The sequence below is a fragment of the Oncorhynchus masou genome, chromosome 18 (assembly GCF_036934945.1).
Source record: "Oncorhynchus masou masou isolate Uvic2021 chromosome 18, UVic_Omas_1.1, whole genome shotgun sequence".
NCBI lineage: Eukaryota > Metazoa > Chordata > Actinopteri > Salmoniformes > Salmonidae > Oncorhynchus > Oncorhynchus masou.
In genome coordinates, this window is record NC_088229.1 from 25,029,505 (window position 1) to 25,050,188 (window position 20,684).

The 20,684-nt window shown below is 41.4% G+C and overlaps 1 protein-coding gene across 4 annotated transcripts in view; it reads right to left on the reverse strand.

Annotated features, from left to right (window-relative positions):
• The window catches only part of LOC135504286 (6-phosphofructo-2-kinase/fructose-2,6-bisphosphatase 2-like), a 30,536-nt gene that overhangs the window by 6,649 nt on the left and 3,203 nt on the right, over positions 1–20,684 (reverse strand). For 2 of the 4 annotated variants that reach the window (XM_064922698.1, XM_064922699.1), the window contains exons 3-15: positions 20,285–20,410; positions 19,224–19,320; positions 18,618–18,681; positions 18,409–18,483; positions 18,243–18,299; positions 17,999–18,123; positions 7,940–8,147; positions 7,149–7,295; positions 6,943–7,047; positions 6,727–6,856; positions 5,964–6,026; positions 5,802–5,866; positions 2,300–2,500 (exon numbers count right to left, since the gene is read on the reverse strand). In XM_064922698.1, the coding sequence (XP_064778770.1) occupies positions 2,300–2,500; positions 5,802–5,866; positions 5,964–6,026; positions 6,727–6,856; positions 6,943–7,047; positions 7,149–7,295; positions 7,940–8,147; positions 17,999–18,123; positions 18,243–18,299; positions 18,409–18,483; positions 18,618–18,681; positions 19,224–19,320; positions 20,285–20,410 (1,463 nt within the window). The remainder of the gene's footprint in view (positions 1–2,299; positions 2,501–5,801; positions 5,867–5,963; positions 6,027–6,726; positions 6,857–6,942; positions 7,048–7,148; positions 7,296–7,939; positions 8,148–17,998; positions 18,124–18,242; positions 18,300–18,408; positions 18,484–18,617; positions 18,682–19,223; positions 19,321–20,284; positions 20,411–20,684) is intronic. The other 2 variants (XM_064922701.1, XM_064922700.1) reach the window with 2 other exon arrangements.

The window sequence follows — 20,684 nt, forward strand, 5'->3', positions numbered from 1 at the left end:
AATTTAAAAGGTAATGCAACCAAATACTAATTGAGTGTATGTAAACTTCTGACCCACTGGGAATGTGATGAAAGAAATACAAACTGAAATAAATCACTATTATTCTGACATTTCACATTCTTACAATAAAGTGGTGATCCTAACTGACCTAAGACAGGGAATTTTTACTAGAATTAAATGTCAGGAATTGTGAAATTGAGTTTAAATATATTTGGCCAAGATGCATGTAAACTTCCGACTTCAACTGCATATATAATAAGGATGTTGTACTGGAGATGTTAAACACTTCTCCAATCATTACTAAGATCTGATATTCTGCACAGAGCAAGACGAGACAGGCCTATCGTCAACCAATTACATTTCTCAAATACTTTCCAGCAAAATTCGAGCTAAACTTGGAGAGGACAGTTGCCTAACTACTTACAAAAATGTTGCTTCTGACGAAGTGCTACAAAAGTAAGTAAATAGCCGTGTTAGACTGAAATAAGGCAATTCTATCTAACTTGTGAGGCTCTACATGCTCATTAGTTGCTCATTTAACATATTTGCTGTATAGCCCTTTTGGAAAATGTAAATGTATTGTTGAAAATGCGAAGACAAAAACATTTTTTTTTTAATGTGAATCACAACAGCATTGCCCCCAGTTTGGGAATATCTGCTCAAGTAGAATTCACTCTTCTCCTACTCAGGTGCTTTAACAGTTGATAATCAGATAAAATTGACATGCTGTACCAAAATGAACGAATGGCAGGTGTCAACACAATCGCGCATTAGATGACACATTCAGAGTACTACATTTCACATAAAAAAAAGAAAAAGGTTTTTGTGTGTGCATACTATTTAGTACGCTAGTATGGGTATTCAGAAACACCCAGTGTCTTGGAAGATCACAATGATTAATTAGTATTCTACATAACCAAATTTAACAGCATAGTATAATGTTACTGTTTTAGGATGGTTAGCTGAATAGACAAACAAATATATATATATACACACACTACTGTTCGAAAGTTTGGGGTCACTGAGAAATGTCCTTGTTTTTCTGTGAAGGGAGTAGCACACGGCGTTGTATGAGATCTCAGTTTCTTGGCAATTCCTCGCATGGAATAGCCTTCATTTCTCAGAACAATAATAGTGACAAGTTTCTGAGAGTGAGTTATTTGTTTCTGGCCATTTTGAGCCTGTAATCCATCCCATAAAATGCTGATGCTCCAGATACTCAACTAGTCTAAAGGTGGCCAGTTGTATTGCTTCTTGAATCAGCACAACAGTTTTCAGCTGTGCTAACATAATTGTGAAAGGGTTTTCTAATGATCAATTAGCCTTTTAAAATGGATTATCTAACAGTGTGCCATTGGAACACAGGAGTGAAGGTTGCAGATAATGGGCCTCTGTACGCCTATGTAGATATTCCATAAAAAAATCTGCTTTTTCGAGCATCATTTACAACATTAACAATGTCTACACTGCATTTATGATCAATTTGATGTTATTTTAATGGACAATTTTGTCTTGCTTTTCTTTCAAAAACAAGGACATTTCTAGGTGCCCCCAAACTTTTGAACGACAGTGTATATTGTGGACAAAATACAAAGGCATTTGCCACTATGCAGAATATGCTTGTATTGAAACTAAATAAAGGAATAATATATTGTTTGTTAACACAATCGGCTCGAATTTGCTCACATAAAAAATATTTGAAAATCAAATGAAGGGTTTACAGGTGTAGTTTGGACATTTAATCTGTAAAATTCTGCCAACATTTTTTATTCATGTAGTCGCCTCTCCCCCGCAAATTTCCGCATAATCCTGCTGTTGGTCACCCTAAATTGTACAATAAATGTGTGATAATAAATAAATATCTGGTTATTTGGGGGAATTTTAATGTTTTACTGCTTGAAAGAGTGTCTCTTTGCAATCATTACCAATTTGGGGTCAATAATAATAACCTCCGTTGGCGCCCCTTAAGCAAAAAATGTTGGGTGCTTTTAGGATTAAAAGGTAGAGTCAGTGATGCACATAGAGAGCAGAATCGGGCCGACTTCCGCAACAACTAAGACTGCGAAGCGTGAGACAAAATTGTTTTGGTCCTGTAGCTATTGCCATGCAACAGCGTAAAACACACCCGTGCAGATACTCTGAGTGCATCATCGTCTTGCAATGTGCTCTCCTGCAGTAACTGACGTTTATCCTACTGCTTGTGGAAAGGTCATATCACCGAGTCTCAGTTGAAGGACATAAGTAACATCATAAACATATTTAAAAGAGCGAGACATTCATACAGAAAGACAACACTAACTTGGCTTTGTGCCAACTCTGCTCCCTCAGGGTCCTCAAAGGACTGCATGCTGGGTAGAAAGGGGGCCAGGGGCCGTCGAGATTGAGGTAGGTTGCCAGCGCTGTAGAGGCGTGGCCGCTTCACCTGGTCGTGACTGGACAGCGGGGTGAAACTGTTCCTCCGTAGGAATGTGGCAGGAACAACGTCATTACGGACTTTATCCTGGTGAGACAAGATTAAGGAAAGAGAATCAGAAATGAGAGAAATAAAGGATTTTTCACTCTGTGTGTGTGTGTGTGTGTGTGTGTGTGTGCACACGCCTTGCTTGCTACACTTCTTGTGAAAATAATCCAGCTGGAACAAACAGAAGATTGAAGGCGCTTTGCGGTTCCTTTCCCAGACATGTTATTCTCCCTCCATTTAACTATTCTCAGGAAAAGGCAGTGTGGTCATTTTTACGAGTGTGATGCCCACACCACCAGGGACATCTGGTTAACACACTGTAATGGGGACAGCACTGAGGTCTGTTCACACCAGAACTATAATCCCATCAGAAAATATTCATACCCCTTGACTTATTCCACATTTTGCTGTGTTACAATTAAACATGGATTAAAGATATGTTTTTTTTCTCATCCATCTACACACAAAACCCCATAATGACAAAGTGAAAACAATTTTAGTAAATCTATTGTAAATAAAATACAGAAATCTCTCATTTACATAAGTATTCACACCCCTGAGTGAATACTTTGTCGAAGCACCGTTCGCAGTGATTACAGCTGTGAGTCTTTCTGGTTAAGTCTAAGAGTTTTCCACACCTGGATTGTCCATTATTCTTTTCAACATTTGTCAAATTGGATATTGATCATTGCTTGACAACCATTTTCAGGTCTTGCTATAGATTTAAGTAGATTTACAGTACCAGTCAAAAGTTTGGACACACCTACTCATTCAATTGTTTTTATTTTCTACAATGTAGAGTAATAGTGAAGACAACAAAACTAATGAAATAATGTTAAATATATATATATTCTTCAAAGTAGCAACCCTTTATCACAGCTTTGCACACTCTTGGCATTCTCTCAACCAGCTTCACCTGGGATGCCTTCCAGGTCTTGAAGGAGTTACCATATGCTGAGCACTTGTTGCCTGCTTTACCTTCATTCTGCGGTCCAACTCATCCCAAACCATCTCAATTGGGTTGAGGTCCGGTGACTGTGGAGGCCAGGTCATCTGATGCAGCACTCCATCACTCTCCTTCTTGGTCAAATAGGCCTTACATAGCCTGGAGGTGTGGTGGGTCATTGTCCGGTTGAAAAACAAATTATAGTGGGACTAAGCGCAAACCAGATGGGATGGTGTGTCGCTACAGAATGCTGAAGTAGCCATGCTGGTTAAGTGTGCCTTGAATTCAAAATAAATCACTGATAGTGTCACCAGCAAAGAACCCCCACACCTCCTCCTCCATGCTTCACGGTGGGAACTACACATGCTCAGCGACTCACAAAGACACGGCGGTTGGAACCAAAAATCTAACAGATTAGACAGATTTTCACCTGTCTAATGTCCATTGCTCGTGTTTCTTTACCCCGAGCAAGTCTCTTCTTCTCATTGGTGTCCATTAGTAGTGGTTTCTTTGCAGCAATTCGACCATGAAGGCCTGATTCACGCAGTCTCCTATGAACAATTAATGTTGAGATGTGTCTGTTACTTGAACTCTGAAGCATTTATTTGGGGTGTAATCTGCGGCTGGTAACTAATGAAATTATCTTCTTCAGCAGAGGTAACTCTGGGTCTTCCTTTCCTGTGACGGTCCTCATGAGAGCCAGTTTCATCATAGAGCTTGATGCTTTTTGCAACTGCACTTGAAGAAATTTTAAAAGTTCTTGACATTTTCCAGATTGACTGACCATCATGTCTTAAAGCAATGATGGACTGTTGTTTCTATTAGCTAATTTGAGCTGTTCTTGCCATAATATGGACTTGGTCTTTTACCAAATAGCCACCCCTACCTTGTATACCACCCCTACCTTGTCACAACACAACTGATTGGCTCAAACGCATTAAGGAAAGAAATTCCACAAATTAACTTTTAACAAGGCACACCTGTTAATTGAAATGCATTCCAGGTGACTAACTCATGAAGCTGGTTGAGAGAATGCCAAGAGTGTGCAAAGCTATCATCAAGGCAAAGGGTGGCTACTTTGAAGAATCTCAAATATATATTTATTTGTTTAACACTGTTACCACATGATTCCATGAGTTATTTCATTGTTTTGATGTTTTCCCTATTATTCTACAATGTAGAAAATAGTACAAATAAAGAAAAATTAACTTTGCCACTCAGGAACATTCACCGTCTTCTTGGTAAGCAGCTACAGTATAGATTTGGCGTTGTGTTTTAGGTTATTGTCCTGCTGCAAGCTAAATTCATCTCCTAGTTTCTGGTGGCATGCACATTAAACCAGGTTTTCCTCTAGGACTTTGTCTGTGCTTAGCTCCATTCAGTTTATTTTTTATCCTGAAAAACTCTCCAGTCCTTAACAACTACAAGCATACCCATAATATGATGCAGCCACCACTTTGCTTGAAAGTATGGAGAGTGGTACTCAGTAATGTGTTATTGGATTTGCCTCAAACATAACACGTATTCAGGACAAAAAGTGAATTGCTTTCCCACATCTTGCAGTATTACTTCAGTGCCTCGTTTACAACAGGATGAATGTTTTGGAATATTTGTAGGTGCCCAATAGGTGCCCTTCTTTGCGAGGCAATGGAAAACCTCCCTGGTCTTTGTGTTCGAATGTGTGTTGAAATTCACTTCTCGACTGAGGGACCTTCGAGAATTGTATGTGTGGGGTACAGAGATAAGGTCGTCATTAAAAAATCATGTTAAACACTATTATTGCACACAGAGTGAGTTTATATTGTGACTTGTTAAGCACACCTTTACAACTGAACTTATTTAGGCTTTTGCCATAACAAAAAGGGGTAAAACACTTAAAGACATTTCATCTTTTCATGTTTAATTAATTTGTAAAAATGTCTAAAAAACACATTCCACTTTCACATTATGGGGTATTGTGTGTATGCCAGCGACAAAAAAAACCTATTTAATCCATTTTAAATTCAGGCTGCAACACAACAAAATGTGGAAAAAGTCAAGGGATGTGAATCATTTCTGTAGGTACTGTACTGTATAACCAGAACACAGGGAATCTCCTGATTAGATTACATTACATGAAATAGGCCCTTTGTGTGGTTGAGGGTGGAGACGGTGCGCTGGCTTTTTATAAGAACAATTTCACTACAAAATAGAACGCTTCAAACCACATCTCCACAGCTCAGCCAGATGGTAATGACTCGGCTGTTTACTGTTTACTGCCTTGAGGGAAAGTCTTCGGATCAGTGTTCAGAACTGGCTATATCCGTTACCGAGAGGGATACAGGAAATAAACCTATGAAATTAAGAAGAACGCACAGTAGATTGAACAGAGATATGGCAAGGAGAGCAACTCACTAATGGCCTATCCCGGTGAGTGTTCACAGCCTTCACTTTCAGGTCAAACATGTCCACTTTGCAACCTGGCCGAGAGATGGAGAGAATAACAGTCAATGTTAACCTGAGAGAGGAGAAATATGTGGATTCTGAGACAGGTTAGTCTTGGATGAGATATCCTACCATAAGCCACAGGGGTGAGCTTTAGAACCGTGTGGAGGGGACACTTCAAGTAGGGCAGGTCATCTGTGCCAACAGAAACAAGAATGCTAATGACTTCACTTCACACGTGAGATCTATGCATTATCTCAAGACAACTCAATCTTATGCATTTCAATGACACATGACAGTTAATGATACATATTTATTTTTCAGGGATTATATTTAGATTAGATGATATCATTACTCAATAGTTTGCATTACTTCCCTTTCATGACATCTGGGATCAGGCAGTGACAGACAGAGGTGCCCAATGCCCAGTCACAGACTTTACTAGTGTTTAAAATGCTCTATTAGGTACAAACCACTTTTGCTCCTGACTTGACAGACCTTTAAGAGGGCCATGTGACATTGTTAGCCTCAACTTAATTACCTCGACTAACCGGTGCCACCGCATATCGACTCTGTACCAGAACCCTCTGTATATAGCCTCACTATTGGTTACACAAAACATGCCGTTCACATTTTCTTTTGCATTGTTGGTTAAAGGCTTGTAAGTAAGCATTTCACTAAGTATTTGACACGTGACAAATATAGTTTTATTTTACTTTTATTTCTGTCCTGTTTCATCCAGGATGAACATGATCAAGGGTTTTTTCACTCAAAACAAGCAGATGTAAATTAGGAGTGTGTTTGTATCCTAGCCAAAGTAAATGAGTTTCCTAACACAGGGCTGTGTCTATATGCGAATCTCCATGTTTATATAAATGAGATTGTGTGTTTGTACCTGCACTCTTATCCAGGAAGTAAGCGAGCAGGCATCGCATCACAGCCTGGTGGCAGATGACCAGCACGTTGCCTCGTCTCTCCAGTTCCATGATGACCGGCTCTAACCTCTGCACTAGGTCCTGGTAGGACTATGGAGGGGGGAGGGACAAACTGAGCTCAATGACTCAGATGAATGGGCCAGATAGATCTCTGTAGAGAAGAAAGAAAGAATTACCTCTCCCCCTGGGTAGCGGTAGTGGTACTTGTCCTGGTGTCTCAAGGAAAACTCCTCAGGGTAGGTTTTCTCGATTATATCATAGGTCATCTCCTCACACACACCCTGAGACACAGAAATATGTCATTTTTAAAGACAATCATGATTTAACAATGTAACCACTACCATGTTTTGTCTAGGGGTCATTAGTGCACTGTGGTACTGACTGCATCGATCTCATTGAGTATCTTCCACTGCTCATAGGGCACCCCAAGCTCCTCAGCAGTCTGGATGGTCCGTCTCAGCTGGCTGGTCCACACCTTTAGGTCCGACAGACCATGCTCCTCCACAAAACCCTTAAGCGCTCCAGCAAACTGAGGATTAGAATAGGCATAGTAGGTTTAATAGTGCACGTAAGAGGGAGATGTCATATAGTGATTAGGTGATTTAAGAACACCTTCCTAATATTGAGTTGCACCACCTTTTGCCCTCAGAACAGCTTAAGTTTGTCAGGGCATGGACTCGACAAGGAGTTCCATAGGGATGCTGGTCCATGTTGACTCCAATGCTTCCCATAGTTGTGTCAAGTTGGTTGGATGTCCTTTGGGTGGTGGACCATTCTTGATACACACGGGAAACTGAAATCCAGCAGCGTTGCAGTTCTTGTCACAAACCGGTGTGCCTGGCACCTACTACCACACCCCATTCAAAGCCACTTCAATCTTTTGTCTTGCCCATTTACCCTCAATGGCACACATACGCAATCCATGTCTCAATTGCCCAAAGGCTTAAAAGTCCTTCTTTAACCTGCCTCCTCCCCTTCATCTACACTGATCGAAGTGGATTTAGCAGGTGACATCAATAAGGAATCATGGCTTTCGCCTGGTCAGTCTGTCATGGAAAGAGCAGGTGTTTCTAATGTTTTGTACACTCAGTGTACATAGAATACAGAGCAACATAGCAAAAGCTAGCACAATTTGACTCTACTTGTATTGATGTCCTTAAAGAGTCGGGGTACCTTTTTCCCTTGAACAGACAGCATTGCGTCACCCCCGATGCGTCCCTCCACGTTGTGGTCGCTCTCTCCGTGCCGACACAGGTAGATAGAGTGAGAGTGCACGTGGATGTTCATGAGGTAGTACACGATCTTGCTCTGGATGTAGTCCTGCACCCTGTTGACCAGGAAGCTCCGGCCCACATTGATGACCTGGATGAAGGACAGGTCCCTAGGGGTCAGATGTTAGACTGGAGGTCAAGATGTGTGACCTGATAGCATCTTTATCCCATGCAGACTGATCATGAAGATATACTCATCAGTAAAATTAATTCTCAATAGTTGGGAGAAATCAAAGAAATTGAGACATACGAACATTCAATAAAATTATACTGAACATGTTTCATGAGCTGAAATGAAAGATCCCAGACATTTTCCATACCACACAAAAAAACGTATTTCTCTCAAATGTGCAAACATTGGTTTACATCCCTGTTAGTGAGTATTTCTTCTTTGCCAAGATAATCCACCACCTGACAGGTGTGGCATATCAAGAAGCTGATTAAACAGCATGATCATTGTCTATTGATCATTGATTGAATTATTTCAATGTAGAGCCTCTAGCCCTGCTCAATATACCTTATCCAACCCGTTAGTTCCACCTACCACACATGCGATGACGTCACCTGGTTTAAATTATGTTTCTAGAGACAATATCTCTCTCATCATCACTCAATGCCTAGGTTTACCTCCACTGTGTCCACATACTACCATATCTTTGTCTGTACATTATGCCATGAATCTATTCTATCGTGCCCAGAAACCTGCTCCTTTTACTCTCAGTTCCGGACGTACTAGACGACCAGTTCTTATAGCCTTTAGCCGTACCCTTATCCTACTTCTCCTCGGTTCCTGTAGAGGTTCCTCCAGGCCCTGCAGTGCCTAGCTACACTCCTCTTCCCCAGGTGCTCTCCTTTGTTGACTTATGTAAAAGTAAATGCCTTGGTTTCATGCATGTTAACATTAGAAGCCTCCTCCCGAAGTTTGTTTTATTCACTGCTTTAGCACACTCTGCCAACCCGGACGTCCTCGCCGTGTCTGAATCCTGGCTTAGGAAGACCACCAAAACTCTGAAATTTCCATCCCTAACTATAACATTTTCTGACAAGATAGAACTGCCAAAGGGGGCGGCGTTGCAATCTACTGCAGAGATAACCTGCAGAGTTCTGTCTTACTATCCAGGTATGTACCCAAACAATTTGAGCTTCTACTTTTAAAAATCCACCTTTCCTGAAACAAGTCTCTCACCATTGCTGCTTGCTATAGACCACCCCCTGCCCCCATCTATGCTCTGGACACCATATGTGAACTGATTGCCCCCCATCTATTTTCAGAGCTCGTGCTGCTAGGTGACCTAAACTGGGACATGCTTAACACCCCGGCCATCCTACAATCTAAGCTTGATGCCCTCAATCTCACACAAATTATCAATGAACCTGCCACGTACAACCAAAGCTGTAAACACGGGCACCCTCATAGATATCATCCTAACCAACTTGCCCTCCAAATACACCTCTGCTGTTTTCAACCAAGATCTCAGCGATCACTGCCTCATTGCCTGCATCCGTAATGGGTCTGCGGTCAAACGACCACCCCTCATCACTGTCAAACGCTCCCTAAAACACTTCAGCGAGCAGGCCTTTCTAATCGACCTGGCCCGGGTATCCTGGAAGAATATTGACCTTGTCCCGTCAGTAGAGGATGCCTGGTTATTCTTTAAAAGTGCCTTCCTCACCATCTTAAATAAGCATGCCCCATTCCAAAAAATTAGAACCAGGAACAGATATAGCCCATGGTTCTCTCTAAACCTGACTGCCCTTGACCATCACAAAAACATCCTGTGGCGTTCTGCATTAGCATCAAATATCCCCCGTGATATGCAACTTTTCAGGGAAGTTAGGAACCAATATACACAGGCAGTTAGGAAAGCTAAGGCTAGCTTTTTCAAACAGAAATGTGCATCCTGTAGCACAAACTCAAAAAAGTTCTGGGACACTAAAGTCCATGGAGAATAAGAGCACCTCCTCCCAGCTGCCCACTGCACTGAGGCTAGGAAACACTGTCACCACTGATAAATCCATTATAATTGAGAATTTCAATAAGCATTTTTCTACAGCTGGCCATGCTTTCCACCTGGCTACCCCTACCCTCGTCAACAGCCCTGCACCCCGCACAGCAACTCACCCAAGCCTCCCCCATTTCTCCTTCACCCAAATCCAGATAGCTGATGTTCTGAAAGAGCTGCAAAATCTGGATGCCCTACAAGTCAGCCGGGCTAGACAATCTGGACCCTCTCTTTCTAAAATGATCTGCCGAAATTGTTGTAACCCCTATTACTAGCCTGTTCAACCTCTCTTTCGTATCGTCTGAGATTCCCAAAGAATGGAAAGCAGCCGGGGTCATCCTTCTCTTCAAAGGGGGAGACACTCTAGACCCAAACTGCTACAGACCTATATCTATCCTACCCTGCCTTTCTAAGGTCTTCGAAAGCCATGTTAAACAGATCACAGACCATTTCGAATCCCACCATACCTTCTCCGCTATGCAATCTGGTTTCAGAGCTGGTCATGGGTGCACCTCAGCCGCGCTCAAGGTCCTAAATGATATCATAACCGCCATCGATAAGAGACAATACTGTGCAGCCGTATTCATCGACCTGGCCAAGGCTTTCGACTCTGTCAATCACCACATTCTTATTGGCAGACTCAACAGGCTTGGTTTCTCAAATGATTGCCTTGCCTGGTTCACCAACTACGTCTCTGATAGAGTTCAGTGTGTCAAATCGGAGGGCCTGTTGTCTGGACCTCTGGCAGTCTCTATGGGGGTGCCACAGGGTTCAATTCTCGGGCCGACTCTCTTCTCTGTATACATCAATGACGTCGCTCTTGTTGCTGGTGATTCTCTGATCCACCTCTATGCAGACAACACCATTCTGTATACCTCTGGCCCTTCTTTTGACACTGTGTTAACTAACCTCCAGATGAGCTTCAATGCCATACAACTCTCCTTCCGTGGCTTCCAACTGCTCTTAAATGCAAGTAAAACTAAATGCATGCTCATCAATTGATTGCTGCCCACACCAGCCCGCCCTTCCAGCATCACTACTCTAGACGGTTCTGACTTAAAACATGTGGACAACTACAAATACCTAGGTGTCTGGTTAGACTAAACTCTCCTTCCAAACTCACATTAAGCATCTCCAATCCAAAATTAAATCTAGAATCGGCTTCTTATTTAGCAACAAAGCATCCTTCATTCATGCTGCCAAACATACCCTCGTAAAACAGACCATCCTACTGATCCTCGACTTCGGCGATGTCATTTACAAAATAGCCTCCAACACTCTACTCAACAAAATGGATGCAGTCTATCACAGTGCCATCCGTTTTGTCACCAAAGCCACATATACTACCCACCACTGCAACCTGTACGTTCTTGTTGGCTGGCCCTCGCTTCACTTGTTACCAAACCCACTGGCTCCAGGTCATCTACAAATCTTTGCTAGGTAAAGCCCCACCTTATCTCAGCTCACTGGTCACCATAGCAGCACCCACCCGTAGCACGTGCTCCAGCAGATATATCTCACTAGTCACCCCCAAAGCCACATCCTCTTTTAGCCACCTTTCTTTCCAGTTCCCTGCTGCCAATGACTGGAATCAACTGAAAAAAAACGGAAAAAACCCCCACTGAAGCTGGAGACACATATCTCCCTCACTAGCTTTAAGCACCAGCTGTCAGAGCAGCTCACATATCACTGCACCTGTACATAGCCCATCCAACTACCTCATCCCCATACTGTATTTATCTTGCTCCTTTGCACCCCAGTATTTCTACTTGCACATTCATCTTCTGCACATCTACCATTCCAGTGTTTAATTGCTATATTGTAATTACTTCACCACCATGGCCTATTTATTGCCTTACCTCCCTTATCTTACCTCATTTGCACACAATGTATATAGACGTTTTCCCCTGCTGTATAATTGACTGTGTTTGTTTGTTTATTCCATGTGTAACTCTGTGTTGTTGTGTGTGTCGAACTGCTTTGCTTGATCATGGCCAGGTCGCAGTTGTAAATGAGAACTTATTCTCAACTAGCCTACCTGATTAAATAAAGGTGAAAAAAAAGGTGCACCTTGTACTGAGGACAATAAAAGGCCACTAAAATGTGCAGTTGTCTCACGCAACACGTCTCAAATTTTGGCAGTATGTACAACCCGGCCTCACAACCACGTCTAACTGGCTTTGTACAACCAAAGAATTTCTACACCAACTGTCAAAAAACGTATCAGGAAAGCTCATCTGCGTGCTTGTCATCCTCACCAGGGTCTTGACCTGACTGCAGTTCGGCATGGTAACCAACTTCAGTTGGCAAATGCTCACCTTCAATGGTCACTGGCACACTGGAGAAGTGTGCTCTTCAGGGATGATTCCTGGTTTCAACTGTACTGGGCAGATGGCAGACAGAGTGTATGGTGCCATTATTTTGCTGCTTTTACTACACTAAAATAACACATCCTAGATCTGAATGAATGAAATATTCTTATTAAATACTTTTTCTTTACATAGTTGAATGTGCTGACAACAAAAATCACGCAAAAATGATCAATGGAAATCAAATTTATCAACACATGGAGGTCTGGATTTGGAGTCACACTCAAAATTAAAGTGGAAAACCACACTACAGGCTGATCCAACTTTGATGTAATGTCCTTAAAACAAGTCAAAATGAGGCTCAGTAGTGTGTGTGTGGCCTCCACGTGCCTGTATGACCTCCCTACAACGCCTGGGCCTGCTCCTGATGAGGTGGTGGATGGTCTCCTGAGGGATCTCCTCCCAGACCTGGACTAAAGCATCCACCAACTCCTGGACAGTCTGTGGTGCAACGTGGCGTTGGTGGATGGAGCGAGACATGATGTCCCAGATGTGCTCAATTGGATTCAGGTCTGGGGAATGGGCGGGCCAGTCCATAGCATCAATGCCTTCCTCTTGCAGGAACTGCTGACGCACTCCAGCCACATGAGGTCTAGCATAGTCTTGCATTAGGAGGAACCCAGGGCCAACCGCACCAGCATATGGTCTCACAAGGGGTCTGAGGATCTCATCTCGGTACCTAATGGCAGTCAGGCTACCTCTGGCGAGCACATGGACGGCTGTGCAGCCCCCCAAAGAAATGCCACCCCACACCATGACTGACCAACCGCCAAACCGGTCATGCTGGAGGATGTTGCAGTTAGCAGAACGTTCTCCACGGCATCTCCAGACTCTGTCACGTCTGTCACATGTGCTCAGTGTGAACCTGCTTTCATCTGTGAAGAGCACAGGGCGCCAGTGGCGAATTTGCCAATCTTGGTGTTCTCTGGCAAATGGCAAACGTCCTGCACGGTGTTGGGCTGTAAGTACAACCCCCACCTGTGGATGTCGGGCCCTCATACCACGCTCATGGAGTCTGTTTCTGACAGTTTGAGCAGACACATGCACATTTGTGGCCTGCTGGAGGTCATTTTGCGGGGCTCTGGCAGTGCTCCTCCTGTTCCTTCTTGCACAAAGGTGGAGGTAGCGGTCCTGCTGCTGGGTTGTTGCCCTCCTCCACGTCTCCTGATGTACTGGCCTGTCTCCTGGTAGCGCCTCCATGCTCTGGACACTACGCTGACAGACACAGCAAACCTTCTTGCCACAGCTCGTATTGATGTGCCAACCTGGATGAGCTGCACTACCTGAGCCACTTGTGTGGGTTGTAGACTCCGTCTCATGTTACCACTAGAGTGAAGCACCGCCAGCATTTAAAAGTCACCAAAACATCAGCCAGGATGTATAGGAACTGAAAAGTGGTCTGTGGTCCCCACCTGCAGAACCACTCCTTTATTGGGGGTGTCTTGCTAATTGCTTATAATTTCCACCTGTTGTCTATTCCATTTGACCAACAGCATGTGAAATTTATTGTTAATCAGTGTTGCTTCCTAAGTGGACAGTTTGATTTCACAGAAGTGTGATTGACTTGGAGTTACAGTGTTGTTTAAGTGTTCCCTTTATTTTTTGGAGCAGTGTATAAGGAAATGTGCAATTTAACCCAGGTCCTGACATTTCTACCCAATCTGAATTTAAAAAGTCAGAATTGTCTGAGGTTTCTGCTCATAAATGTAAGACATTTTCTTCAGGAACATGATTTTGTGAATATTTGGGTAAAACAGCAGACCCAGATGTATGTATGCTTTCCGGTCTGATCGTGGTGGTGTTGCTATATACACATAAAAGACACGTTTTCGGCTACCATTCTGACTTCATTCACCAAAATATCTATCTTTGAATATTAATCCTAGTGCATACTTAAATATTGTTCTCTTTTTACCGCCATCTGCTATTGCTGGCTCTCTGGACTGTATTTTAGAATTATTATCACATCAAATCAGAATTTTTGCTTATGGATGACCTGAACCTAGACTGGTGGACATCCAACTGATCAACTCAAGAATCTATGTAATACCTAGCTAGCTAACAAGCAGCTCATTAGCCTACACACAGTAGCCTGCTGTAACTAGCTAGCTAATAAAACAGAATCGTATACATTTTTTTAATGTACATACGACAAGCTAGTTAAGAAGCAAAAATGAAGTTATCTTGATGAAGGTTAATTTTAAATTAAAAACCTCACTCCAAATGCATTGGAAGAGTGTTATAACGGAAGAGGGTGAGAGGATGTTCTGCTCCAGCTGTCAGAAAAGAGAATAGGTGTACTAGTTAGATATGGCACGTTGTGGGATGACATTACGCAAATATTCTCCAGTTTTAGTCCCTAGAGAGGAACATTATGAAGATAGACAGAGATGATAGTCAGGGATCTTACTTTGTTATGTCTGTTCTCAGATATGGAGAGCTGCAAAAGCCCGTCTGCAGATGAAGAGGTCCCAGTGAATGTCCCAAGAGACGCTGGCACATTCTTGTATGCCATGGGTTGCATATGTGCTTATGTTAGCAAATGTTGTACACAACAATACAGCTAAAATGTCACACACAATGTAGGCTACAAACTTATTACAACTGTAGCAGGCCAATCCTTCTCCTGGGGGTATGCAGGCTCCTGTTACAGCCCAGCACTAACACACCTGATTCAAGTTATCACACCTAATGAGTTGATAATGTGTGTTATTGCTGGGCTGGAATAGAAGCCTGCTCACCCAGTAGATCAGGGAGTGGAGCAAGGTTGGCCACTTCTGGTATGGACTTCTTTTGTTCACCTGAAATTATGCTTTAATAATAAATTGCCTACTTACTAAGACATCTAACATTTACAAACAGGTTAATTGTTTGTACATTTTGAAATTATATTTTGATGAATTCAATGTTGATTCATTGAAGTAAAGTGTTTAAACTTGTTTTAAATTGTTATCTTAAAAACATTTTTCAAGATGAACTAATGTTAGAGTTCTTTCATCACAGATCACAATTCTGCAATAAAAAGGTGTGAAGGGGATCTGTCTCTAATCTGCCTGTGTTTCTGTTTTGCTTTCACAAATTAACATTATTTTTTATGTCCAGTTGTGAGCTCTCCAATCTAAAATTACTAACCATAAACCAGATTTTCTACATTATTCTTCTGACATGAAATTGTTCAGTGCAAATCCAACCCTTGTATTCTTGGTACATTACTGTACATGAAAATAAGGAGCTGCAAATTTGTAGGCTAATAAAAATGTCAAAATGGGAAATAATGTGGTGTGGGGAGCGTTTATTTGCTGAGAATTATTTTAGAACCCAGAGATGAATTCTGAAGGGCAATAGCACGGAGGAGGATTGCAGAGATGTTGGTGGGTTGAGAGAGATTTGCACAACAATGTTTGCAAGTCAAAGCCACAATTTCCTTTACCCAAAGTACCCATTGGTGTATTTGACAGGAAGTGAGCTATCAACAATGTCATGACACCAGTATAATGAAGGAACCATAAGCTACAATGAGAATCAAAGTTAAGATACTATAATCCAATTCGTAGCACATTACATGGAAATTCATGCCTAGTATATCATTTACAATGTTACACTGCATGTTACTGGCGATTCCCATCCTTTGGTAGGGAAATTTCACAACTGCATCTTTGATCACAGTTCTGAGGTTTAGGTTGCTTAATGTTCATGGCTACAGCACTTTGTCGCCAGAAAATAGTTGACCCATTGTACTTTTATTTCTGTATTGGACTATGGTGATACTATTTATGTGAAAGCCTCAAGCTCTACACTGAAGGCTCTCGACTATCATGAAGCCCTTCGTTTTGTCACCAATCAGAACCTTCTAACTCACCATTGTGATCTCTACAGTGCTGTCGGGTGGACAAGCATTTCGCTACACCCGCAATAACATCTGCTAAACACGTGTATGTGACCAATACAATTTGATTTGATCACGAGCAACACGTAGTCTCAAACACTGGTACATTCTTATTTATAATGCCATTTTAGGAAAACTACCATTTTATCTACCCTCTTTCTTGTTTGAAATGAAAACATACATGCGCAGATCTCAATCTTCTTGTTTTATACTAAGAGTCCCAAAAATGTGAACTGAGCCTGGAAAAAAGGACTTTTCATTAGGCCCCTCCAGGCCAACCTAAAACTCCAGGGCCTGGTGTCCCAGGAAGAGTTCAAATGACAAATAGATGAACAGATTGTTGAAACATATTGTTTCTAGTTGTCACTAAATTGCTCTGAGTTGTTTAACTTCTCATGCACGCACACACCACATCCACCCACTGTTTGTCTGCTGTTGTACTTGCTCTGTTGCCAGTGTCTTCTCTCTGTTGTCAGTTTTTATTCTATCACAGCCCCCGTCCCCACAGAAGGCCTTTTGCTTCTTGCCAGGCATCATTGTAAATAAGAATGTTCTTAATTTACTTGCCTGGTTAAATAAAACATTGAAATTATAATAACATCATATAGTCTCGAAATGAGAATTCTCTGGATCTGTGGGGGCAACAAGATCCCTTCTAATAGCGTGTTAGCAGGTGATTGAGGAAAAGTAGTGTTAGGAATTTTATGAATAATGACTAAACAATATCTACATTTGAAATAGAACTATAACTAATTAAACTTATACTCTGTTTTATTATATCTGATTAATAATGTTAATTCATAAGGAATGGATTGTGGGTTTTAAGTAAGCAGAAAGGATCGTTAATCTATGGTTGAACCGACTCAACTTAGCTCTGGGATGTTTAGATAAGGCAGCGAGTGTTTTCCTGGGTTTTCCATTATCTGGAACTGTCTTCTAAATAGTGATGGATGAAGGTGAAGGTTCCAGAAGTTGATCTTGATAAGTGTGTGTTTAGAGTGAGCGAGAGAGGGGGTTGGAATAAACTTTTGAACCTGTTATGCCCTGGTCGATAGGAGGAAGGACATTTTATAACCTATGACGTCATATTTTGTACATAAACTGTTGTTTTTGGTTCCATGGCAGGGAGCGCCGAGAATAAATACTATTATCTAATTTTGATAAGACTGGTCCCTGTCTATTTTATACAAAAAAATAATCTTACAAATTCTTAAATTATGAAATTTCTGTGACAAGTAGGAAGGTGAGAATGAACAAAATTATGGAGCTTGAAAAAAAGCAGGAAATATTCATTTGAAGCAGATTATATTTAGCTAAAAATACATCTTTGAAATATACTAAACCTCTCTCCTGCCACAAAACAAAAGTCTGGTCAAGCTTGGATGGTAAAAATGTATGGATGTTTGTGTATTGTTTCAGAAGGCATCTAAAATAAATACTATGGTGGAAAAGCAATAATGACCAACGAACAAGAAACGGTTTCTGTCAGGAGGATCAGAACTGGAAATCAGACCAATGATATGATGAGTCAATGTAGCCATCAAGCAGGCCATAACAGAAAAACAACCTTTGTTAATCTTGCGTGTTGTCTCCACCTACTGGACAAACTGGAACTCTTGAAAAATGTTTTTGTATGCAAATGCATGACTGACAAAATTAATCAATTAACCATTTAAAAGAGAGAACTCAGCAGAATGTCTTACCTGTCATTTTCATCTGGGTCTAATGGTTGGTACGTGACTTTATAACATTCTATTCTCTTCAGGAAGTCCTCCATCACACTCTCTCTGTGTCTCTCTGGGTAGTCTGGACTGGATACCTTCACATCCTGGGGAGGAGAGAGTGTGGTGCACAAGACTTAAAGTGTGGAAATACCTTGAAGATTATTAGAGAATGTTTTAACGAGAAGTGGTACTCATATTTTTTTTAACATTCAAGTTAATTTACCATAACATTAGCAGCAATGACATCAGGGTCGTCGCACAATGACTCCACAAAAAACACCTGCAAAAGAGACCAATCTATGACGACCCACATCAACAAACCATTGACAATAACAATTGAGAATAGTTTCTATACCCAACCCTAGTAACATGCATGACATGAAACTGACCTTGTAAGCATGTTCCTTTGCAAAACTAAGGATTAATTCTCTCCTCTCTCGGGTGGTGTTTGTGGCATCAAAGACCTGAAATACATAAGACAGTAAACACGTTATATAAATCAATCACATGTCACTGATATCTAAAATTAAGCTTGTCTTTCAGTTTTATATCACTATTTTATCTCCAATTACTCAAAACAGAAAGAGCAGATCCTCACAGCGATCTGGCCCCCCTCAGTCAGATAAGCTTTGACATCCCGCAGAGCTACCAGAGCACACCGCCTGCAGGAACACAGTGACCCACTTCAGTAATCCACATCAATAACAATTTAAATGAAAAATCTGTAACACTTCACTTAAAGCCAACAGATATTATGCACTATGTGGCTATAATGAATTGTAAGAGGACCCAATTACGCCTTAGTAACATGTATGTTCAATCTGTTAAAATGTACAGCATAGAAATACATAACATATTACAATCCCTATTATAATATATTATAGGGTTCATATAAATGCTTATAACAGTTGGTCTAGCAGCCAGCTCTAAATACTAAAATGAGAGACTAGGAAAATGACAGTCTGCCAGGTGACTAAAAATGTGCACTACTTAAAACGTAATTACATTAATTGTTTATATCTAGTCGGGGCCTTGTAAACCTCTGCAGGTTTTGTAAGTACAGAAAACACCTGCCTGGGGCTGTGGAAAACATGGAGGGCATATTCTAGAAAAAACGGGTTACTGCAATACTGTTTAACTCATCAAAACAACCAAATTCTTCTGCCACAGGTCCAAAAACACAGAGGGGAGGAGGAGCACTCACTTCCTGATTTCCATGGCCTCCTCGTTGTCATGTCTGAAGAAGTCATAGGATTTGTAGGCTTTTACAGCCTCTCGCCTGTAGACCCCCAGGTTGAACACTGCAACACAATACAGGACCATCATCATAAAGCCTCAGGTGATGAAAAGACACGACGAAATCACGTGACATTCTACTGAACAGTGGAAGGAAGACAAACAGGTTCTGCAGCATTGCAGTTCAATGACATCCTCCACTATAAATATTTCTACACAAAATAAATCCTTTGTTAGTGGTCTACACAAAGGAATTATTTTACACATCGTATAGAGCAGTGGTTGCCAAACTTTATTTTTTAACAGTGACACACCTTGATGGGATAACAAAAATCTTGTGACACACTTAAAATGTCCCTATTAATGTATTTAGTGGTCATGACCTCCATCTCATCTGATGCACACTGTAAATGATCAATTTCCCATAAAAAAATGATATTTATAGATTAATTAGGGTTTCTTTGAAGCATTTTCATAGTTGCTTACTCATGATTCATTTGTGTGTATCCCTTTAAGAGCATTAAAATAGGTCTTTAGGTTTAAACGGTTTGGGATAGAGACTAGCTGTTTTCTGCATTTTAAAGGTGCAACCACGGACATAAAGCTATGCTCCGTTTGTTTCTATGCTAGAGGCTGTGTTAAAATTAAGCCTAGTCCGACTTGCCTGTGCTAATGGTTCTCACAGGCGAAGTAAAAATGATACAAATGACTTTGCTCATGATGCACACTCCTCAAACTATACAAATGTATAAGCCTGTAACAGCCTGAGCGTACAGGCCTTGAAAGAACGATACAGATGTACTATTTGAGTGACACTGGTGCCCACAATTCAAAAATCCATGTTCATTCTTCTGAGTGTTCGAAACTGGAAAGTTCCTCACGGCACACCGGTTGAAAACCACTGGTATAGAGGATTATGATTGGGTTGAATAGTGACATGAAGAATGAGGAAGGTGTCGCTTCAATGCATATCTTCCGGTTGGAAGGTTCTGGAACAAAATTTAAATACAGTGATGCCTTTATACTAACCCTTGGTTGGCACTCCTATCCAGTTGAGGTAGCGGGTTAGCTTCTTGGACATGTAGGTTTTCCCTCTGGCAGGAAGACCAATCATGACAATCACAGTGGGGGAGTTGGTCATATAAGAGGCCCATGCTGTTCACAAAGACACATCACTCACAACCAAACTACTTACTTTGAAATACCATTAGAATGTAGGCCAAGGTATAAACAATAAGTCCATCTTTAAAAATGAAAGTCAAACAGTTTACCCCCCCCATTCAGATGTTGTCACTAGTAGCTGCTTAGCAACTTAGCAACTGACTGTCCACAGACACTGTTACATCCTTGCCCAGAAAAGTACAAATATAGCCTGGCGTTATGAGGGTTATTGTCTCTCTTCTTTAGTATGTTACTGTAGATTCAAGAA